The sequence below is a fragment of the Symsagittifera roscoffensis genome, chromosome 2 (assembly GCF_963678635.1).
Source record: "Symsagittifera roscoffensis chromosome 2, txSymRosc1.1, whole genome shotgun sequence".
Classification (NCBI taxonomy): domain Eukaryota; kingdom Metazoa; phylum Xenacoelomorpha; order Acoela; family Convolutidae; genus Symsagittifera; species Symsagittifera roscoffensis.
In genome coordinates, this window is record NC_087063.1 from 39,817,630 (window position 1) to 39,841,999 (window position 24,370).

The 24,370-nt window shown below is 35.1% G+C and overlaps 1 protein-coding gene across 2 annotated transcripts in view; it reads left to right on the forward strand.

Moving 5' to 3' along the window:
- The window catches only part of LOC134839089 (annexin-B12-like), a 25,019-nt gene extending 2,307 nt beyond the window's left edge, over positions 1-22,712 (forward strand). The window contains exons 1-9 of one of the 2 annotated variants that reach the window (XM_063854514.1): positions 4,375-4,544; positions 15,135-15,258; positions 15,494-15,784; positions 15,862-15,952; positions 20,835-20,974; positions 21,216-21,411; positions 21,592-21,653; positions 21,964-22,086; positions 22,486-22,712. In XM_063854514.1, coding sequence (XP_063710584.1) covers positions 15,244-15,258; positions 15,494-15,784; positions 15,862-15,952; positions 20,835-20,974; positions 21,216-21,411; positions 21,592-21,653; positions 21,964-22,086; positions 22,486-22,548 — 981 coding nt within the window. In that variant the 5' untranslated portion in view covers positions 4,375-4,544; positions 15,135-15,243 and the 3' untranslated portion in view covers positions 22,549-22,712. Of the gene's footprint in view, positions 1-4,374; positions 4,545-15,134; positions 15,259-15,493; positions 15,785-15,861; positions 15,953-20,834; positions 20,975-21,215; positions 21,412-21,591; positions 21,654-21,963; positions 22,087-22,485 lie in introns of those variants that run through there. The other variant, XM_063854515.1, reaches the window with a different exon arrangement.
- Positions 22,713-24,370: the final 1,658 nt, after the last annotated feature.

A 24,370-nucleotide genomic window follows, 5' to 3' on the forward strand; every position in this document is an offset into this window, starting at 1 on the left:
AACTTCGGCACTGTCTAACGCCCCCATTTTTATATTCGGTCAATATTAAGTTAAGCCCTTGGAAATGTTCACTTTCTTTGAGATATTCACGATTTGTTTCCAAATTTTGGAATACTGAAATCTGATTGGCTGATTTGCATTTTTGCCCATTCGGTCCATTCACTAGCTTTTTGATGCATTTAAATTCAACTTCAGTGCCCTTTAAAACAAGTTCAGTTAGTTACTCAACCACAGTTATTCACTGAACACAATTAAGACTGATTAGTGGCGGCTAAATGTGATGAGTTTTTGTCACAGTTAGGCTTATTCTGCCCTTGGGCCGTTCTTTTTTTAGACTGCCCTCCGTTAATTATTTTTGCAGCCAATAACACTGGTCGAGCTTTGTTGATTATCAATAATGCGTTCTTTTTTGCTTTAGTCGATTTTGTATATGGCCGAGCTTCGAGCAATGTGAGATCAAGGGTAAGGTGTCAAGTTCAATTTTGTGTGGTCCAGAATTAGCTTTGCAGTTTTTTTTAAATATTTTTTGTTCCAACTTTTGAAGGAAGTGCTGAATTTTTATGCTGATGGTGGTTTTTTTTCAACCAAATTTTGACTTTTTAATTAAATTTTTGACGGAGCTTTTGAGGATCCGGAAGATTTTACTGTCTGAAGCTTAAAGAAAATTTTTACTTTGGCTAACTGCGAAAAGTTAATGCTCGATATTTTTGTGCTAACAACGCGAAACAAAACAACCCCACAGCAATTTAACCCCCTTTTGATGACCATAAATTGTTTCAAATTAACTCCTCTTATTAGGTCCTTTTACACTGATAGTTGTGTTCCAATAATGTGTACTAATTGAGGCCAGAGAAACCATTCATAATTCGCAATCATGCATTTGTCGCTCAAAAACAATTGTATTTTGATTAGCTTAGGAAGTACTTCCTCATTCACGCGCTGAAAACAGAGATAACCTACATGGTGCTAACTGAAGGCAACAAAAGACGTCTGTGAAACTTATAGAAAAATAATCATACTGCCTATTTCTTTAGCCATTGTTATACCACTTTATCAGATATAACGTCTTTTCTTTTTTCTTTATCATCCAAAAACAAACAAAAACTAGTGGGTCACAAGTATCATCCAAAGTGTAAAAAGAAGACAACGACAAATTGGAACAGCTCGAAATACCAAACTCATAAAAGCCGCGTTACAGCAATTACGGATGGAGAAAATCTTATTGAAACGAGGGGTGAACATAATCAAGATATTTTCTTGGGCAAACCGGATGCTCGACTAGTTTTGAAAAACATTTGGGATCTGCGCGATAGTAATACCTCAACCTTGGCAGACTTATGAACAAAAATTTCGGTGTAAAATAGGGAATTCATCAAACAGAATTAAAACTTGGGATGAGACTATTTGAAATCCAAAGTGGATTAGTTGAAAAAAATGCATTTTTTAAGACTTCCTGAGCCTGAAAAAAAATTAATATTAGGCCATAAATGCAAACAGTTAGCTCAGGAATGGAGTCAGAAAGACAACACTTGATTTCTTCAAATGATAAGGCTGCGCGTTTATGCAACTGAAAGCACAAAATTTTTCGAACAAACAAAAATTTTATCCGTAAAGTGCACTCGTAACATCCAGAACTTCGTTCTGATACACGAGCAGTCTTTGTAAAGCATAATGAACAAAGCATAGGCAATTGTAACGTTTTAATGAACAAAGCATAGGCTTTTAAGGCCTATGGAGCAGTAAAAACATGAAAAATTAAATGTAAAAAAAAAATCTTTTTCAACTTGAGTTTTTGTAAAAACCTCCCCCCACGCCATATTAAAAACAAAGCGTTATCTTTTGCTCCTATTAACAAACCAATTGTGGTATATAAGCTTCCTTGAATCAATTTGGAACCATTTCTAAGAGGGATTAGTGTTTTTGTTTAAAAAAAAAGACAACTAAACGATGTAAAACTGCAAAATTGAGAAATAATAATAAATGAAACAAGACTGCTCGTATCAGGGCGAAGCCCTGAATGTCCCGACTGCCATTTAAGGTTTATGGAGCAGTAATAACGTTAAAAATTAAATGAAATAAAATTAAATGAAGTTTTTTTTCTAAAGTTTGAAGTTTTTCAAATGAAAATCAACCCCCATACGCCATATAAAGTACAAAGGGATAGTTGTCACTCCTTATAACAAATAAATTATGGCAAATAAGCTTCTTTCAACCATATTGGAACGATTTCTAAGACGGATCAACTCTCCGCTTACCCGTTAATAGCGCGAACTATATCGCACGTTAATTGTGGCAAATTGGCCTAAATGGCAATCTTTAAAACCCATAACTTAACGAAAAATGATCACAGGAGAAATAGGTTTTCAAATTTAAGCTCAGGACAACAATACGCTTTGAATGATATTTAAAAAATCCCGTCAAAAATTGCTAGTTGAACAGTCGAAATTTGTCTGCAGAAAAAAATACCCTCACCGAGCACGAATAATCCGTTACTTTCGTTACAAAAGTCGGAACAATAATCTGAGCTTGTGCTCAAATCTGATTAGCTAATTCAGGCTGAATAAGTTAGCATACCAATAATTTTTTGTCTACTTTTTGCTTAATTCGGTTTATGATTATTATCGACATTTTTTGTATGGCTGTAACAACGTTTTGTAAGGTATACTACATAGCCCACCCTGTGTTGAATTTTTTTTTTCATTTTTAAATTCCAAAGATTAATGTATACCTCGGATAGTCGAAAATTAATTCGTTCCTGGATAGCCCAAAAAAAATTTTGTTCCCGCATATCCGATTTTGGATCTTGTTAACTATCCCCCTATGGTACATTGTAACGAATATCACCCCCCTTAAAGAAAAATTAACTATTAAGAATAAAGGGGGGATAGTTATTCAGATCCTCGATTTTTTTTCAGTCATTTTATTGTGTTTCCCTTTCTTAAGTGTTGTGTTGTTATTTGGCCATTTATTGGATAGCCTGGGCAAAAAATGCTCCCGCCCGCATTTAAGAAAACAAATCGATTATAGTGGATTTTTGTGGTCTAAACTGTTGAATATATAATCGATTCCCATGTGACGTTTAGACAACAAAATTGGACTAAAAAAGGATTTAATTCGATTTTTTCTCACCAATACAAATTCATTATAATTATTTTGGAATCCATTATAACGAATTTTATAACAAGTAGGAAACTTTATTATAATGGATTTTTTTCCACTTTATTTTTTGTTTCGCGCAAGAATTTCTGCATTTATTAAGTGAGTTATGCGGAAACTTTGCAAAGCAAGTGTACGACCTAATCCATTTCTAAATCTAAACTCAAATTGCAAAAAGATTCCGTTAAGCTTTCCCCCATACTGTTTTCCCATTTGATTATCTTCAATCCCCCTAATGTTTTCCCCTCTGCCCCCCCACAGAACCCCCTCCCCCACTGAACACCCCTTTAGCTTAATCCAACTTTAGTTTAAAACGTAGAAAATACTTCGCATCTCAGTGAAGTGGGAAAAAACTGATTATAATTTAGTTTCATTGACAGTGCCACAAAAGTGAAAAAAAGATCGATTATAATGAATGAAAAAAGGATTTTGTTGCCTCGAAAAATAGTAGTATTATAATCAATTTTCAATCGATTATAATCGATTTGTTTTCACTTTTGTGAACACTGACAAGGAAACTCAATTATAATGGACTTTTATTCATGGAACTCCATTGCGGTCGGTTAGCCGTAAATTTTTTTCGTTCATTGTAGCCGAAAAAAAAAACGGGTAAATGAAATACCTGTAATGCGGAGTGCGGTCTGTATTTAGACAACCGCGTATTCAGACTCGTGAGTATTTAGACAAATACTGTATGAACCAATCAGAATCGAGATAAGACCTAAATAATCCAAAATAAATCATAATTATTTATTGATTTCTTCCTCGTCTCGATTCTGATGGATTAAAACAGTATTTGTCTAAATACTGACGTGTCTAAATACTGCTACGTAACCCTTTATTGCTATCCAATTTCATCCATAAAAGCTCGTCAATTACTTGAAGAAAACACTTTTTTGTTAGCTCAGATTTTCGAGAAATTTCACTTTTTTTAATTTTACCCTTTTTTAATCAAAAAAATTTTCAGATACGATTTCTTTAATAACCGAAAAAAAATAACATACATGAAAAATGTCAAGCGAAAACAATCCCACAAGATATATAATTTAAGCTGTAACACGCCATAGTTCAACTGAAAATATTACGTTACTTGTCAGAGAGCTGTTTTCTCAGAAGTACATTTTTCGCATTCCAAAAGGTATGTGTAATTGCTCGGCCACTCTTGCTGATCGAATCATATACAGCAACAACACGCTTAAAGCTTTTAAGTCTTGCGCGTCATTCTTTTTTCGAAGCGGTTGTTTTCATAGTTATCGTGTTTAACTTTATGGTAATAACAACTCAACGCGAGCAGTCTGCTACAAACTAATACACAAAATCGTTTTACCAATTAAATCTGAGATTTATTCAGAGTTTTATTAACTCATATTTTAGCAGCAAATCAGGAAGTGAGTAAACAAAGTTCAGGAACTTCTTCGTATGAAACAACTAACATTTGTTATATAGTTTTAAACGCCTCGGTTTTATAGTGTTTTTTAAACCCTATCCATCTGACCCGGGTCCAGGTCCCAGACTCATGTCCACACTTTCAGTGTCGTGCCGCATCCGGATTTAGACCCAAGTTAAATAGTCGCGCCGAGAGTTTGAGTCTGAAAAGTCTGGACATGTGTCGCGCCGTGGTCCGCGAAAATCTGGACATGCCAAAATTTGATTGCGAAAGTCTGGACACAGACTTTCGCGACCCATGTCAAGATTTTGGCGACCAAATTTTTGTATGCCCAGACTTTCGCGACCCATGTCCAGACTTTCGCGGCCAAATTTTCGCGACCCATGTCCAAACTTTCGCGACCCATGTCCAGACTTTCGCGACCAAATTTTAGCATCTCAGACTTTTTATCCTGTGCACCCAGCCATGTTTAAATAAACCAGATTCTTGAAAGTAATAGTTAACATCTTTCATTTTGCTCTTCAGTGCTCAAACGATCTTTTATCTAAACTATTGGCGCTGAACTCACACTTAAGTCTGAGTTCGAACTGATTTTTAAAATACTTTGGATCCCTTCAACTCCTTTTTTGTACTTTTTAAAGAGGAAAACCATACAGACAAATACTGTATGACCAATCAAAATCGAGATAAGACATAATTAATCCAAAATAAATCATAATTTTTTATTGATTTCTTCCTTGTCTCGATTCTGATTGGTTAAAACAGTATTTGTCTAAATACTGATGTGTCTAAATACTGCTACGTAACCCTTTATTGCTATCTAATTTCATATTATAAAAGCTCGCCAATTACTTGAAGAAAACACTTTTTTGTTAGCTTAGAGTTTCGAGAAATTTTACTCTTTTTAATTTTACCCTTTTTTAATCAGAAAAAATTTCAGGTACGATTTCTTTAATAACCAAAAAAAATAACATACATGAAAAATATCAAGCGAAATCAAACCCACAAGATATATAATTTAAGCTGTATCACGCCATAGTTAGACTTTTTACCCTGTGCACCCAGCCGTGTTTAAATAAACCAAATTCTTGAAAGTAATAGTTAACATCTTTCATTTTGCTCTTCAGTGCTCAAACGATCTTTTATCTAAACTATTGGCGCTGAGCTCACTCTTAAGTCTGAGTTCAAATTGATTTTTAAAATACTTTGGATCCCTTTAACCCACTTTTTGTACTTTTTTAAAGAGGAAAACCATAAACAAGTCAGCTTGTCGCGCGGCATTTCAATGAAGTAAATATGTTAACTTACCTTGTTAACTTATATTAGGTATGACCGAAACCTTAAAAAATTGCAAAAAACACTGCCAAGGTTGATAGGATTGTGAAAGATGCTTACAGAAAATCTTACAGAAAAAAGATGACAAAAAACTTTATAAAATAAAGATGAAATTTCTCATAACAAGCTTATACTTGTTCGTTGTCACAAAAGTAGATGTCTCTTATTTTTATGAAAGATCGAATTTATAGGAGTCAATGTTAATCAGTAATGGTTCAAAAAAAATATCTAGCTCCATCAATTTCCCAGGTTGAGGTGCGCAACTCATAAATTGACCATAATGGTCGATTGGTGTTCACTTTTCGACCGACAATTAAGTCACTCGAACAAAAACTTTGAAAATAGTCGAATTTTTTGTCGAAATGGGTCAAATCATGAATTGATCAGAGTCGATAGATTTGTTATAAAAGATGAAACTGTGATTAGAACAGAGTCGAAATAAAGAATATTTTAGAATAATAATTAAAAAAAATTTTATAATTTCTTCGGTGCTTCAACAACCTTTTGTCTAAACTCAATTTTGACGGTGATTTTAGTCGCTTCAGTCAGAACACAAATTATAATCATAATAATCATAGTAATAATCATTATTATCTAAGCTCAATTTTGACGCTGATTTTAGTCGCTTAAGTCGAAACACTAATTGAAACGGAAACCAAATTTTGGATGTTTTCAACCACCCTCTGTTTTAAACCTCTATAAGAAAATTTATTTCAAGTCAGCAACTCAAAACCAAAACCTCTATGAAAATCTAAGCTTAAAAATTAGTTTTATTAACTCAAATTCAAGCAGCAAATAAAGAAGTGAGTAAACAAAGTTCAGGAACTTCTTTGTATGAAACAACTAACATTTGTATTTTAATTTTAAACGCCTCGGTTTTATAGTGTTTTTTAAACCCTATCTATCTTACCCAGGTCGAGGTGACAGACTAATGTCCAGACTTTCAGGGTCGCGCCGCATCCGGATTTAGAATCAAGTTGTATAGTCGCGCCGAGAGTTTGAGTCTGAAAAGTCTGCACATGTGTCGCGCCGTGGACCGCGAAAGTCCGGACATGCCAAAATTTGGTCGGGAAAGTCTGGATATGGGTCGCGAAAATCTGTGTCCGGACTTTCGCGACCCATGTCCAGACTTTCGCGACCGAATTTTTGTATGTCCAGACTTTCGCGACCAAATTTTTGTATGTCCAGACTTTCGCGACCCATGTCCAGACTTTCGCGACCCATTTCCAGACTTTCGCGACCAAATTTTTGTATGTCAAGTTTTTCGCGACCCATGTCCAGACTTTCGCGACCAAATTTTCGCGACCCATGTCCAAACTTTCGCGACCCATCTCCAGACTTTCGCGACCAAATTTTAGCATCTCAGACTTTTTACCCTGTGCACCCAGCCATGTTTAAGAAAACCAGATTCTTGAAAGTAATAGTTAACATCATTCATTTTGCTCTTCAGCGCTCAAACGATCTTTTATCTAAACTATTGGCGCTGAACTCACTCTTAAGTCTGAGTTCAAACTGATTTTTAAAATACTTTGGATCCTTTTAATCCCTTTTTTGTACTTTTTTAAAGAGGAAAACCATAAACAAGTCAGCTTGTCGCGCGGCATTTCAATGAAGTAAATATATTAACTTACCTTGTTAACATATATTAGGTATGAACGAAACCTCAAAAAATTGCAAAAATCACTGCCAAGGTTGATAGGAGCGTGAAAGATGCTTAGAGAAAACCTTACAGAAAAAAGATGACAAAAAACTTTATAAAACAAAGATGGAACTTATCATAACAAGCTTACACTTGTTCGTTGTCACAAAAGTAGATGTCTCTTATTTTATGAAAGATCGAGTTTATAGGAGTCGATGTTAATCGTTAATGCTTCAAAAAAATTTTTTAGCTCCATCAATTACCCAGGTTGAGGTGCGCAACTCATAAATCGACCATAATGGTCGATTGGTGTTCACTTTTTGACCGACAATTAAGTCAGTCGAACAAAAACTTTGAAAGTAGTCGAGTTTTTGTCGAATTGATCAGAGTCGATAGATTTGTTATAAAGGGTAGAGCTGTGAGTAGAACAGAGTCGAAATAAAAAATGTTTTAGAATAATAATTAAAAGTTTTTTTATATTTTTTGGTGCTTCAACAACCTTTTGTCTGAGCTCAATTTTGACGGTGATTTTAGTCGCTTAAGTCAGAACACAAATTATAATCATAATAATCATAGTAATAATTATTATTATCTAAGCTCAATTTTGACGCTGATTTTAGTCGTTTAAGTCAGAACACAAATTGAAACGGAAACCAAATTTTGGATGTTTTTAACCACCCTCTCTTTTAAACCTCTATAAGAGAATTTATTTCAAGTCAGAAACTCATAACCAAATTTTGTATGAAAATCTAAGCTTAAAAATTAGTTCTAGAGCGGTTAGAAATAACTTTGGAGACAACAAAAAATCAGTTTTGACAAATCATGTCATATAGCTGCGGACGCTTTGCACGTGGGGGTCAGATATATAAAGACTAAGTTTTTAGCTATCAGCAACAACTAACTCCATAAAGTTAGTGGGTGTGTCTAAAAACTCATGTCGTGAAACAAGTTGTTTGCCCTACGAAATCCATTATTTTAATTTGTGTCGATGGAGAAATTTTAAACTGGTTATGAGAATTTTTTACAATATAAACATGCAAAAAATTTTTTTAAAAAATTTTCGCAAGAAAAGTTCCTATTTTACAACTTTCTTGTAAGAAAAGTCACTATCTTACATGTTTTCTTATAAGAAAAAGTCCCTATGCTGTAGCATTCTTAGAGCATATTTTTGAAAGAAGTTGTCAAACTCTAATAAAAAAATGTTCTAAAATAGCGACTTTGGTCAACTGGAAAAATCTCCGTTTTTCATTTTAGGACTTTCTTTCACCTCCGTTTTTTAAACTTAATTTTTGTTCCGACTTTCGATACGAAAGTAACGGAATATTTGTGCTCGGTGTGGTTTTTTTTCAGACAAATTTTGACTTTTTAACTAGCCGTTTTTGATGGAACTTTTTAATATCATTCGAGAGGTATTGTTGTCTTGAGCTTAAATATGAAAAAATGTTTCACCTGTGATTTTTTTCGTAAAGTTATGGGGATTTAAAAATTGCCATTTTGACCAATTTGGGACAATTAACGCGCAATATAATTCGCGCTATTAACGCGTACGCGGAGATTTAATCCGTCTTATAAATCGTTCCAAATTGGTTGAACGAAACTTATTTGCCATAATTGATTTGTTACAAGGAACGAAATCCATCTTCTTATACTTTAGATTGCGTGTGAGGGGATGATTTTCATAAAAAATTTCAAATTTTAGAAAAAAAAATTTTCGTTATTTTTTTTTTCATTTAATTTTTTTATTTTATTACTGCTGCTCCATAAACCTTCGCTTCGCCCTGATACGAGCAGTCTTGTTTCTTTTATATTTGTTTTATCATTAAAAATTGAAAACAAATTTTTTTGTTGTACGGATTGCACAAAAGAATTGCCACGCGACAAGTCTTAGTAACTTTATGACAAGTCTCAAGCTGGTGCTGTCGCATTAAATGAAAGCTTCAACTAACTATGCATATCCAATCTGAAAATTGTTTTTAAATTTAAAATATAATTCTGTAATTTTTCAGAAATTTACTGTGCATTTTTAAATAAAGTGTATCTCATTGATTAAAATCCTGCGTCGAAACACTTTTTTCGCATCACTGAGTTGAAACAAAAAAATTTTGAACTAAAATTGCCATAGTTGAGCAGAGCGGGCACAAAACAATCATTGATGATTAAATGTATACTTTGCTCAACTTTCATTTTCCTCAAGTCTGTTGGTGTGGTTGTTAAACTTCCTGCGTCGTTCGTTTATTTCTGCGTTATACATGTAATGCTTTAACATTCTGAGCATTACCCTAACATTTTGTGCCAATGTCTTCCTTTATGAGCGATTGATCTTAGATAGATTTAATGGTCTCATAAAACCAGTCTAGCCAAATAAACATCTGCCGCTCATTTGTTCTTTGTATATTTAATACTTTTCGTCGTATGAATAGAGGTTAGAAGGTCGCATTATCATTTAATGTCCCATTTTTTAAAGAAATTTTGACGTTGAATCTCTAAAAGTCGGTTGCTGTAAACAAAACTACCATAGTCTTAAAACCTACACAAGTGGTTCTGATTTGTAAATGAGGTAAGTGAAATTGTTTGATCTTTGGGTGAAATGACACCCAGTTTTGTGAGTAGGACACTTTTGATCATTGCGTGGACAAACTGTATATTTTGCGACTTGTAAGTTGATTCCGCAACAGTCTGAAAATGCGACGCCGAATTCGCAACACGGCTATTTTTCTATGATTTTTTTGCTGTTTTGGATTCCAATAAAAATAGCTTAAATGCCGTATTGCTTAAAACTGCATCAAAGCAGTCGAACTTATGGAATCCGCAACAAAATTTCCGGAATCCGCTAACAATTTCCGGAATCCGCTAATAATTTCCGGAATCTTTTTAAATCTTGACATTATGCATTACAATTTTGCGGAATCCAATTGCATTTGCAGAATCCACTTAAAATGCTTAAGTTTGCGTAATTTTTACCTTACACGGTATTTGAACGAAACCTTCGTTGCAATGAATTTTCATTGTGAAACAAGTTTAAAGACTTGTATCTGGATTACAGTGACTTGCACACACTGAACACTGCGTCCATCCATTGCACAGTTTGGTCTCATAATGATATGCGTGCTTCTAGGTCGAATACAGCTTCTTTTTGATTATGCATTGTATTTTGCCTTGGGTTATACCAGGGGCGGATTTGGGGGGGGGGGGGGGGGGGGGGGAGGCGGACGCCCTTCTCCCCTCAAGGATTCGACCCCATGCCGAACCAAAGGGTACCCTTTGGTAGTTTTTAAGAAATCCAGTTTTGGCCGACCAACCCTAAATTTTAAATAAAGGCGCCTTAGGCGCCAATATATACTAATTTTAAGGGGGGAGCGCGCGCCAAACAAACCGCGATTTTTTGGTCAAAATTTTCCAAAAAATGCCTAAAATGCCTTTTTTCGACTGTTTTTTTAAAATCAGCAGAAATCAGCGGCGCAGAATATTTGGCCAAAACAGGGACTAAACTGGCATAGGGAGAGCTAGATAAATCAGTTTGGTCAACCTAAAAAAAAGGTCGACAAAATTTTCGAAAATTTTTTGAAAATCCGCCCCCCTCGAGAAAATCCTAGATTCGCCCCTGGGTTATACCCTGTTTTTCTGTTTGGAGTACAAGCAGAAAGTTAGATCTAGAGCCTTAACAATATTGCTTAAGAAATGCATTATACTTCAAAACAGTCCAATGATGCTCAGCTTAGAATAAACTCTAGGCTTTTTGGTTGAAATATGGTAGCTTCCCAGTAAATTTTAGCAGAAAAAACACTGTCACACCTTTTGTTGCAATAAACTTCGAAGTAATCTATTTCAACTTATGAGTGCTTGTTATCAGGGGCGGATCTAGGATTTTCTCGAGGGGGGCGGATTTTCAAAAAAATTTTGAAAATTATGACGACTTTTTTTTTAGGTAGACCAAATTGAGTTTCCGAGCTCTCCTAAAGCACTAACAAGACGCTGTTTTTGCTAAATTTTCAGCGCCGCAGTCAATTTTTTGAAAAAAAAACAGGTCAAAAAAGCCGTTTTTGGGCACTTTGGGCACATTATCATTGCTAAATGCGTAGTCTTAGGATGTATGACATCGAAAACAAATGTGTTGGAAGTTGTTATGCAAAAATTTTTGTTACACTATGACAACTGAAGTTCTAATGTAGCGTGGAGAAGAAAAGAGCCAAATTTTTGCCTTCATATTTCATCCATTAAAGACTTACCAGCTGAAAATTAGATGCGAGTTAGTTGGTAGTTCTAATGTAGCGTGGAGAGGAAAAGAGCCAAATTTTTGCCTTCATTTTTCATCCATTGAAGGCTACCAGCTGAAAATTTGATGCAATACGGAACTAACCTATTACTGCTTGAAAAAATATCCAGTTGTGCTCGGGCATAACAACTTGTTATTCCCCAGCACAACTGAATTTTTTTTAAAGCAATTATAGGCTAGTTCCGTATCGTTTCTAAATTTCAGCTGGTAAGCCTTTAATGGATGAAAAAAGAAGGCAAAAATTTGGCTCTTTTCCTCTCAAGGCTACATTAGAACTTCAGTTGTCATAGTGTAATAAAGTTTTGCATAACAACTTCCAACACATTTGTTTTCGATTTCATACATCCTAAGACTACGCATTTAGCCATGATAATACTTCAGATAAATGTAAAAAGTGGAATATTTGAGTGGGTGTGGAGTGGAAAAAAGCCGAAAGTCTTATTAGAAAAGTGGACTGGTTTAATTCGAAAATACGGAGCTTTGACCACCGAGCGGTAATCAACCAAAAAAAATGCAAAACTTTCAAAATAAACGACAATTAAAAACCGCATTTGGCATTCTTTTTGTGTCATTTATGTGCAGAAACCGGCAAACAGAAAAGCTAATTTGAGGAGGCTAAATTAAGAAAAATGCTGCTTCTTTTTGACCACGCATATTAATATATTGTACTTTTCTAGTAAATGTTGGTCCAATTATAATATATATTTTTTCATTTTTCATCATTTAGGAGAGGTAATACTCAAAAGTGCATGTACAAAACAGTCCCATGCAAAACAGTCTAATACAAAGTAGTCCAAAAAATCATGAAATGAAGAAAAAAAGCAGTCCAATACAAAACAGTCCGATTTAAAGTCGCTGGTGGGCGCGCTGCGCGCGCGTAACCGCTTTGCGGCGATAACCGTCTCTAAATTTTGTAAGACGTCCTAACCTCTGTTGGCAAGCTCGCAACACGTTTTTAGCAGACTCAGAGCAATTGTGAAGTGTGATAGCTAACTTCAAAGGCGGCATTGGCGATTAGCGGTGCCAGGGATTTTAGCAAACCGGTTTTTTAGCAGACCGGTTTTTTAGCAGACTCAGAACAATTATAAAGTGTGATAGCTAACTTCAAATGCATCATTGGCGATTAGCGACCGCTTGTTCCGCTGCACTTCAATTCAACGCAAGTGTTATTGCGCGCGTAACTCTTTGTTTTGCCGCAAATTAAGACTTGTGTTTCTGAAGTTGATAGTTTTTTTGACAGATCGTGAGATAATTGACTTAATTGGGGAAGCTTGGCCCCAGACTGAGTGTTTTGTTTTTTTTTTTGATTCTGTCAATCAATCATTCATCACTTTATTATGTTGGTCTCCTAAAAGACTCATTTTTCACCTTTTATGCTACAAGATTGGTCTGCTAAACGATCCGTCCCGGGATTAGCGACCGCTTGCTCCGCTGCATTTCATTTCAACACGAGTGTTATTGTGCGCGTAAATCTTTGCTTCGCCGCTAATTTTGACTGTTGTGTTTTTGAAGTTGATAGTTTTGTTGACAAATCGTGAGATAATTGACTTAATTGGGAAAGCTTGGCCCCAGACTGAGCGTCTTTTTGAGTCTGTCAATCAATCATTCATCACTTATTTATGTTGGTCTCCTAAAAGACTCATTTTTCAGTTTTTATGCTACAAGATTGGTCTGCTAAACGATCCGCCCCGGGATTAGCGACCGCTTGCTCCGCTGCATTTCATTTCAACACGAGTGTTATTGTGCGCGTAAATCTTTGCTTCGCCGCTAATTTTGACTGTTGTGTTTTTGAAGTTGATAGTTTTGTTGACAAATCGTGAGATAATTGACTTAATTGGGAAAGCTTGGCCCCAGACTGAGCGTCTTTTTGAGTCTGTCAATCAATCATTCATCACTTATTTATGTTGGTCTCCTAAAAGACTCATTTTTCAGTTTTTATGCTACAAGATTGGTCTGCTAAACGATCCGCCCCGGGATTAGCGACCGCTTGCTCCGCTGCATTTCATTTCAACACGAGTGTTATTGTGCGCGTAAATCTTTGCTTCGCCGCTAATTTTGACTGTTGTGTTTTTGAAGTTGATAGTTTTGTTGACAAATCGTGAGATAATTGACTTAATTGGGGAAGCATGGACCCAGACTGAGCGTCTTTTTGAGTCTGTCAAGCAATCATTCATCACTCTAAAAGACTCTTTTTTTCATTTTTATGCTACAAGATTGGTCTGCTAAACGATTGGTTCCCGCAATTATAGTAGACAGGTCCCGTATGCAATTTGCATGTAATAATTTAAAAAGTAAAATGTGTATTTTCTTTTCTTTGCAGAAATCCCGCAAAATGTATTGAGTCAAAAACTTTTCGAATAAAAATTGTAAATTCAATTTTCCTTATATCAAGAAAAATGCTCGCTTCAACTTAAGTTACATTTTAAAAATTATAACTGGGTTTGCTTAGGTCATCAAAACTTAATGACAATTTTTTATGAATTTTTCATCTTAAATGGCGAGGGGGGAGCTCTTCCGAAATAACGAAAGATAAGATTTGTTTAAGAATAAACAGGCACAATGGCAAATTTAAAAAAAAACGACTTAAGAGCGCCACTACCTAATCAATTTAGTATCCAAGTTGACTCTATAATAGACTAGACTTCTTGACTTTAATATTTGACTATAATTCTTGACTTTAATATTGCAGGAAATTCTTATCGGCTAGTGGGTGTTTTGGGGGCGTTCAACAGTGCCTAAGTACAACAGTGTTGAAAATTGAGGTTACTTGCAAATGTTCACTTCTCTTTGCAAATCGATGGCATATTGCTTGAATACTGTTTCTTTTTGGCGCGAAACCGAGAAAAAATTTAACAATTTGCTGAGTTAATTGTTTGTTCAGAAAAAAGTTATGGGTATTCTTAGTAATTTTTGGCACTGTTAAATAACGCTTTGATTTTCGGCGCTGTTGTACTTCGGCACTGTTGTACTGCCCCGGTGTTTAACCTTTGAGTAATCATATATAAACTAGACGGAGGAAGCCATTGTTTTCCGAGCTAACGCCATTCTTGCGAAAAGATCAACAAGCTTTGAGCTGTTGATCATCAAGGCGTGGGATTATTTGCAGTTTGAGAGTTTGAGGGGTTTTGAATGCCAAAATGCACTACAAGAATGAAGCTCAACAATATGATACGATTTGTAGCATGAAGCAGGACTGATTGTTTATTAATCTGGGTATTTGTCTTTATCAAAGGTTTGCTGCGTTTTTGTCTGTCAATAGCCGAATGTTTAATGAAAGTTATGTAACTTGCCGAAGGCAAATACGTCGCAAGCACTTCATTGGCTGGTGCTGTTTAACATTTCAGACTCAAATAAAGATCTCGAGAACAAACTTCAAACGAAATTGCGTCTCTGCTCAACTGACTTTGAACAATAGTCTCAGCGCCTAACTAATTCAAATCTCACAACTCAAATATGGCCGCTCAACATGTAAGTGATCAAAAATCCAATGCTCAAAAGTGTTTCAGTTTTTTCTTCAAAAAACCAACCTCTTTGACACGCCGGTAGTTGATATAATTTTACCAGAAAAAATTTTACCAGGAAAAAATAGCGCAAGAGTTCGTTTTATCATGCCACAGCATCATCAGGTTGTTTTGAAGTATTTTGAATTTTCAAGCAAAAATTTTCAAATATTAGGACTGCGAATCTTAAATTGTGCTTGTAGCCCAAACCTTCCATAGTTGCGTTCAAACACTTCAATGTGGAGTCGGACGCGCAGACACTGCGAGATGCGATGAAGGGCATGGGTACTGACGAGGACACGATCATTGAGATCATGTGTGCGAGGAACTACGAGCAGATCAGTGCGATCAAGAAGAGTTTCCAGCAGATGTTCGGACGGGTGCTGGCGGATGACCTCAAGAGCGAATTAGGCGGCAAGTTTGAGAAGGTGATTCTGAAACTGCTCATGTCGCCGATGGAGCAAATGGCAACTACGCTCAGAAACGCTGTTAAGGTACCAGTTTAGGCCAAGCTGCACGTTTTCAATGTGCATTGAAATAGATCTAAGCACACTTTTAATTTTGGCTGTAGGGTGCTGGCACTGACGAAACTGCAATCATCGAGATTATGTGCACCAGCACCAACGAAGAATTAGCCGAAATCAAAGCAGCCTACAAAACACGTAAGTTATATTCTACACAATAAATCATCATAGGAGCTGAATTGCTCCCCCGTATATCTAGTCATTAACTCGCTAATTTTTTAGAGAAAATGTTTTAGAGAAATTGCGAAAAGTTATACATTTTTTTAATTTAGTGTTTTTGGTAAAAAAAAAGACAACTAAACGATGTAAAAACTGCAAAATTGAGAAATAATAATAAATGAAACAAGACTGCTCGTATCAGGGCGAAGCCCTGAATGTTCCTACTGCCATTTAAGGTTTATGGAGCAGTAATAATTTTAAAAATTAAATGAAATAAAACTAAATGAAATTTTTTTTTCCTAAAATTTGAAGTTTTTCAAATGAAAATCATCCCCCCATACGCCATATAAAGTACAAAGGGATAGTTTTCACTCCTTATAACAAATAAATTATGGCAAATGAGCTTCCCGGGATGACCGAAATTTCGTATCATACAATTCCCATATATGAGAAACTTCTTGTCATACAATTCCATACAATGCCATACGTACAGAACATTGTATGAAATCTCTATGATAAACATTTTTCCATAAATGAAAATTGTATGATAGGTGTTTTTCCATAAACCAAAATGTTTGATTTTTTCTTTTTAAATTTTTTTTTCTGAAAATTTTTTGGTCGTGTTTGCAGCCAAACACAAGAGACAAAGACCTTGGTTACTCAAAGCACCAAAGGTTGGACGGTCTTTGCATTTGCAATGCATAGAAAACGACCTGAGTTAGGCTGTCTTTCACAATTGATATAAAAAAAGTAACAAACTTTTAACTTTTGGCAAAATTTTTTAATGGTGATTAATTTAAACTTTTGATTTTTTCAAATGATCAGACATTGATCAAGGCATATATAAACACCCCATACAAGAAAAAAAAATTTTGAAGAAAAAAAAATTTAGTCAAAAGAAAGTAAAAGCCAATATTATTGCATCCAGGACTACGTTATGCACACAAAAAATTAAATTTTGCATGCAAAAAAATTTTTTCGAAAAATGTTTGTTTGCGTACGAAATTCGATTTGCGGTCGAAAAAAAAACAAAAAAATTTCGTGGCCAAATTTCGTGGCCAAAAAAATTTCGTGGCCAAACCTCGATTTTTTTTACCAGACTGTTTCATCAGAATCAAACAGCCACAGAAAAAAGTTTGTATCTTTTTTCAACCATTTTTAGAAATTATATGAAAATTGTATGACAAGCATTTTTCCACACACTTGATGTATGGAATTGTATGATAACCATTTTCGGTGTATGGAGGTCAACCCGGGTTCTTTCAACCAATTTGGAACGATTTCTAAGACGCATTGACTCTCCGCTTACGCGTTAATAGCGCGAATTATATCGCGCGTTAATTGTCCCAAATTAGCCAAAATGGCAATCTCTAAACCCCCGTAACTTTACGAAAATTGATCACAGGTGAAATATTTTTTCAAATTTGAGCTCAGGATAAGAATACCTTTCGAATGTTATAAAAAATTCCGTCAAAAATGGCTAGTTAAAAAGTCGAAATTTGTAGAAAAAAAACCCACCCCGAGCACAAATATTCCGTTACTTTTGTATCGAAAGTAGGAAAAATTATGATCAGTAGTAAAATTTGTAGTAAAATTAACTTATAGTAAAATTAAGTTTTTCGTATCTAATCGAATTATGTCAAGCTTAGACTGAAAACAACAATGCTTAATCCTTTTTCCTAAAACTTAGAATTTTTGAAGTCTTTTAAGGATACAAATCATGATCATTAGGCTTACTATGGTATCATTTTTGAAAAAGCGGGATCTAAACCATAGTTACTTGAGAGGGGGGGGGGGGGTGGTTACTTGGGTGTGGGGTGTATTATTGTTAGAATGTAGCCAATCATTATCGAGTAAATTACACGCAGCGTCTAGCTCAATTTAACCAAAACAAATAGTATAGTAGAAAATATAAAATAGTGTTCAATTTTTCAAAAAAAGTTTGATCAATCAGCTTTTTAAAATACCAAAATTGACCACCAACGAGCTTTTTTTGAGGTAATCAAAACTGGCGTAGAAAAAAAATGGAGGCTAAGCCATAGTTCCTTTCTACTCTTTGAGAATAGTCGAACAAAAAACGCATACTATAGTTTTGCTCACCAAAATGCATACCGTACATAGACTTGCAATCCTCAAACGTACCATACGTATACACACCAACAGTAAACATACCAAATTTATTCATACCGAAAAATTACATAGCAGCATATACAAACTGTTTTTATACTAACCATGCAGTGCCGCGACAACTCGTAACAAAAGACAACTCGCTTGACAAGACAAACCGTAGAAAATTTGAACGGTAATTTTTTGTTCCAATAATCTAATGTTGACTGAAAAGGCGGTAAAATAGCACAGCCTTTGAGCTTTCAAATTTTTGTTGATATAATGGGATTTAACAGATCAAAGTTCAATTAAAGAGCTTTCAGCTGCAACACTGATCACTATCCTTGAGTTTTTGATGACTTTCGTTGCAATTGTTCACATTTAGTGCAATTATAGAGCTTTCCTCTGGACTTGAACCAAATCAAGAGATTTTGGTTAGATTTTGCTCGTTGTTTAATTTACTACACGATTTTTGATACTGTTCTAGAAAGTTCTAAGCCAGCTTTTGACTGAATTGATTGTTTCTTGTGTTCTATGTAAATTAACTAAACTGAGTCCAAATAGTTGGTTGAAAAGTGATCTTTTCGCTGAATTTCACGTAAGATTTCACCATCCACCTTTTTCGAAATATCCGAGACAAGCTTTGACCGCTGATCTCACTTGTTGTGGCGTACAAAATTTGCAGTGCAAGCTTCAAGTCGTACTGAGGAATGAGTACCAGCGCAAAAAAGGACTTCATTTTTTTCGTAACTTTTGTCCTTTCTGTTATCGATTGAAGGTCTTAATACTTAAAAAGTTAATTTGCCTATTCAAATTGATACAGGCAATTTGTTAAGACGCTATGAGAAATTAGGATTTGCAAGCCAAAATTGCTGCTTTTTTGGTTTCAAGTAGTGTTTCTGTCTCTGCGGGCTCTAAGGGGTCGGACTCACGGAACACTATGAATACTTGGTGCACTTGCTGTGAAATTTTGCTTGTAATAGAAAGTAAACCATCGGGATTAACCAGTTTTTTATAACAGCATGTACCGTACATGCATGATATAATAACGAAGGGTAGATTTGAATGTGCTAGCGGCATGCCAAGTTTCGTATCGCTCAAGCATGTCAAGTTTTGAGTCAGTGGTGAATACTGAGTCGATCGCAATACCCGGCCCGAGTCATGCGCCAAAAAATTTTCTCTTTGAGTTTTCTGAAGTTCCATGTTAGTTGCGATGTCCCGCACGGTCTTTGGCAGACCTCTAAGTTCTCTTTTGCGCTGTTTGCCATGAACACCGACGTAAGTTTACCCACATTTGCTACGCAATCCTAGGAAACGGTTTTAATTACGTTTGAGTTGATAGATCGGGGATGTTCTTGAGAATTTTGCATTAGTGTCTTTAATTGTTGCGTAAAACTATGCATTTTTAAAAATTAGATTTTGCCATGATATATCTAGCCAACAAGTAGGAGAGTGTTTTCGAAACCATCTGTCAAAGTTTGCGTTTATGTAACATCCCCCAGGGTTGTTAACAGCTATGCACGTTTAACGGTCATGCTTTTAACCTAATTTAAGCCTATTTTGTCTAAAAATCTAATTTGAAATATTCCAAAACGACACGTTTAGGCTACCTACTTTCATTTTTTTGTTTTTTTAAATAATTCTCCAGAAATAAAACATCACATGTGAAATTTGTTATAACAATTTTTATGCGTTTCCAGTTGTTGTCTAGCTTTTTTTCTTCAACTCAAACCTCATGAAATATTTTGTTTTTAAAGATCAAGATTCTTTTTTGCGCTGTTTTGCACTGAATTGCAACGTTATTGAATTGAATAGAAAGAGATTTAGAAATCAAATTGACAATAATTTCGATTGGGAACGATGCAACCAGAGTTCTCGATTCAATTTGTGGCGTTAAACAAACATACTCATTTTTCGTCACAATTGTTTTTAAACAAGTAACAAGACTACTCGTATCAGTGCGAAGCCCTGAAAGTTCCGACTGCCTTTTAAGGTTTATGGGGCAGTAATAACATTAAAAAGTTAAAGGTGAAAAACAAAATGAAATTTTTTTTTTGAAATTTGATTTTTTTTTGTGAAAAACATCCTCCCACGCGCCATATAAAGTACAATAGGATAGATTTCGTTCCTTGAAACAAACCAATTATGGCAAATAAGCTTCTTTTAACCAATTTGGAACGATTTCTAAGACGGATTAACTCTCCGCTTACGCGTTAATAGCACGAATTGTATCGCGCGTTAATTGTCCAAATTGGCCAAAATGCCAATCTTTAAACCCCCGTAACTTTACGAAAAATGATCACAGGTGAAATATCTTTTCAAATTTGAGCTCAGGACAACAATACCTTTCGAATGATATAAAAAAATTCCGTCAAAAATGGCTAGTTTAAAAGTCGAAATTTGTCTGAAGAAAAAAAAACCCACCCCGAGCACAAATATTCCGTTACTTTCGTATCGAAAGTCGGAACAAAAATTAACAGATACATAGTTGGCATTAAGCGAGGGATTATTACAGGTCTTAGCTTAGGGGTATTTAATTTGTTGATATAGGAGTTTATTGCAAGTTATCGTAATTGCCTAATAACACGAGTTGTCTTTTTTGCGAGTTGTCTTTTTGGAGAAATGTCTCTTGTTGCGAGTTGTCGTGTAACGTTACCATTTATATGCATACAATGCATATACCTGATAGACATATGAATACAATTGATCAATGCGGGCGGAGGTTGCTAACTTATTCGCATGATTCAATTTTTAGTGTTCAAACATGACTTGATGAAAGATCTAGTGGATGACACCTCCGGGGACTTCAAGAGACTCTTGGTGAGCATGTCCGCAGGAGACAGAGACCAAGGCGGACAGGATTTGAGTGAGGCTGAGGCCATGAGCTACGCACAGGTATAATAACATTTAACCCTAGTCACATTTTAAAACGCTAGAGACCCGCATTGCTTAAACAACTTATTCAACTCCATACACTGTTTCTAGAGCAAATACCTTTGTATTAGTTCTGATTGACATAATCGAAGTCAAGAAAATGAGAGTTTTCATTAAAAATTATTTTTCTAAATATCCATATTTTCTGCGTAAAATTTAGAAAACCTGTGTGATGGCTTTTATTTTGTTGAATACGTTTCAGAAACTGTTCGATGCTGGCGAGGGTAAAGTGGGCACTGATGAGGAGGCTTTTAACATGGTGATGGCCAGGAGGGGTTTCCACCAACTGAGACAGATCTTCCACGCCTATGACAGGAATCTCAGTCCCGAGAATGGCATCGTTAAGGCCATCAAGTCTGAGTTCTCCGGATCTATCAAGGAGGCATACGTAGCAACGGGTCAGTCTGCGACATCCATTCGTATCCTTCACTTTTTTTTGAAATCAAAGCCGCTACTCCGAACACTTAATAAATAATATGCGAATAGACAGATTATTTGAAACATCCCGAAGATTTATAGTGACTCATGTTCTCACTTTTAATTCCCAGCAGGTCAGATTATAAACTTTAGTCTTTTAGCTGTGACTGCCCTGGAAGGTCGGGAGGCCTATTTAGCTGACCAGCTCTACCAAAGCATGAAGGTACCATATACCATTTCAATTTTATCGCCATACGCTTTCGGAGAATATTTCAATGCATGTTTCTATTCACATGACTTACAAGATTTAAGCAATAGGGTTTTTGCAATGCGACATCGACGGACTCACCTTAAAATCTATTACATATCAAAATCAATAGCGTATATTCCTCTTCAATATACACTAATTTTGAGGGGATGCCTGAGTAAACTTCTTTTTTCTGAAAGCTTTATTAGCAATACTGTGAAGGCTTTTTGAGCTTTTCTTTTTCGAAATCTTTTTATGAATTATTGATTTATCTATGACGATGTAGGGTTTGGGCACAAATGACAACCAGCTGATTCGCTTGATTACCTCCCGGTCCGAGATGGACCTCAAGGGAATCGCAGTCCAGTTCCTGAAGCGACACGAAAAGACACTGGAGGAGTTTGTGGTGGTGAGTAAGCCATCAACTTCATCAAGGCGCTCCTGTTCATTTATAAACGGTGGCCTGAAGTTGTTTTTATTCCGCGAACTGATAACTCACTGTTAATTGTTTTAAAGAAGTATTGCGACAAAGTCTAAAAGAGGTGTAGTTTAAAAGAGTCATCATATTGGGTGGGGTTGAAAGTTACGGAATGGGTTACAGCTATGGCTATACAATGGATTTAGTAATAATCAAAATGCTGAAATAATCTAATTCAAAAACTTATTTTATGGATACCTCAGAATAGTACTGAGAGTTTTATTTACGAAAGATCAATTCGTATAGCCCGCACTCCCATTCCCATTTTACCTGAATTCTTAGCTTCGTAAAGCCTTAGTGGTGATCACCTCAAGATTGGTTTGATTTCAGGATGACACAAGTGGAGACTACGGCAAATGTCTGCTGGCTCTCGTCAAGGGCAATGCCCAATAGATGGATACAGAAAAATTAAGGCAAGGAAAACCAGAAAGGAGGCTGATTAAATCCTAATGTATCAAACTATAACTTAATTTTACAAATCAGCTGATAAAAAATTGTACAAATTTCTACTCTTTGATACGGTGTCGAGGATAAATTGATAAGAATACAAAAAACTATATCCTGTCAAAAAAAAACAAGTTCAGAGCAAGGATCATCAGAATTAAGAGAAGGAAAATTCATGAATCAAATTTGACAGCATTTTGAAAATGCAACCAGTTCTGTTGCTCAATAACATTTGTAAAATTAAATGAAAACGAAATTTTTTTTGGCGTTTCAGGTTAGTGGTTGCCCAAGTTTTTCATAATAAAAACAACTACAGTAAATTAAAAGTTCGTCTACTCGTCAGTTATGTCTAATTCGTGCAAAAAATATCATCTTGGTTCAAACAAATATAAACGGAAATTTTATTGCAATTGATAAATGTTTACGACAATAGCAAAAAAAACAGTTTTTTTTAATTATGTGGTTTTTTTTCGTGATGTGATCAAAAGATATGATTGAAAGCCTAGAACTTAGGCAAGTTTAAAAAAAGAATAGTATATTTGGCAAAACTGATTTCATTTTTCATTAAAATTTCTTAGTGTTTTTAGATTTTAGTGTAATTAAAGATTTTTTGATGTTTTCATTTTTTCGAAGAACGCACGAAAAAGTTGAAAAACTAATTTAACAGAAACAAAACTGATTTTTCACAACTCAACTTGAAGTATGAGCTATCATAAGACCTAATTGCTCACTTTACTGGCTTTTTTTTTCTGGAAATCAGACAAGCTCAAATATGTTCAAACTATTTTTCTCAACATTGGAAGTACTTTTAAGAGTGTTTTAGAACGTCGTTTCAATCAGGGCGTAGAAAGATTGAACATGATACCTCATTCAAGATTTTCTGCTTATAATTGTAACCTGATTTTTGGCGGAAACGAAAAAAGTTAGAGAAAAATTAAGCACGAATTTAAAGTAGTTCCTCTTCATTTTCAATTGTCGGAACAAAAAATTCAGGCTCTTTGACTAATTCTGAAAACAAGAGGCGCGCAATTGAATTTGAGGCTTTTGAAATGCAGTTTTGGTTGACAGCCAACATAACCATAATTTAGTTCGAATCACTTTCTTTGACATTTCTTTTCTACTCCAAAAGTTAAAGTTTTTCCGACAAACAGTTAAATGCCCTAAAAATTTTTTGAAACAACATTTGGCCTGCAATGGTTAGTTACTATAACAAGATGTTTTAAAAAACAATTTCTCAACTGTGGGATGACTAATAGGAGCAATGTTTGCAGTTTCTCTAGTAAATTTTGACACAAAATTTTCACAGTAAATTGAACAAAATTTTTTGAAACTCAGGATGCATTGCTACGTTTGAAACACATTTTTTTTTATTAATTTGATTTTGGTGTTGGGTAAAAACGATGAAAAAATTAAGTTCATGCTTTTTTCATTTTTGCTTACTGATTTGCGTCAGCCAAAATCATTGGGATTTTCGTCTAAACATTGATGATTTTCGTCAGACAAACAATTAACGATTTCTCAGAATTTGATTTAATTTTTCACCTGCTGTAAGCTTTAGTGATACTCAGAAAATTTAAAAATTGGGTAATATTCAAGTTTTAGTTATTTGCGCTCGTTTGATAATTTTCCCAGTTTGACAAAAAAGCTAGTCATACAATCTCAGTCTCAGTTTTGTCGCAGTGTGAAATGGTGTGACTAGCAATTTTCGCAGTGTAAAAATGTGTGAGTAGCATCTTTTTGTTGGCTTTTTTTTTCCTTATGTGAAAATTAC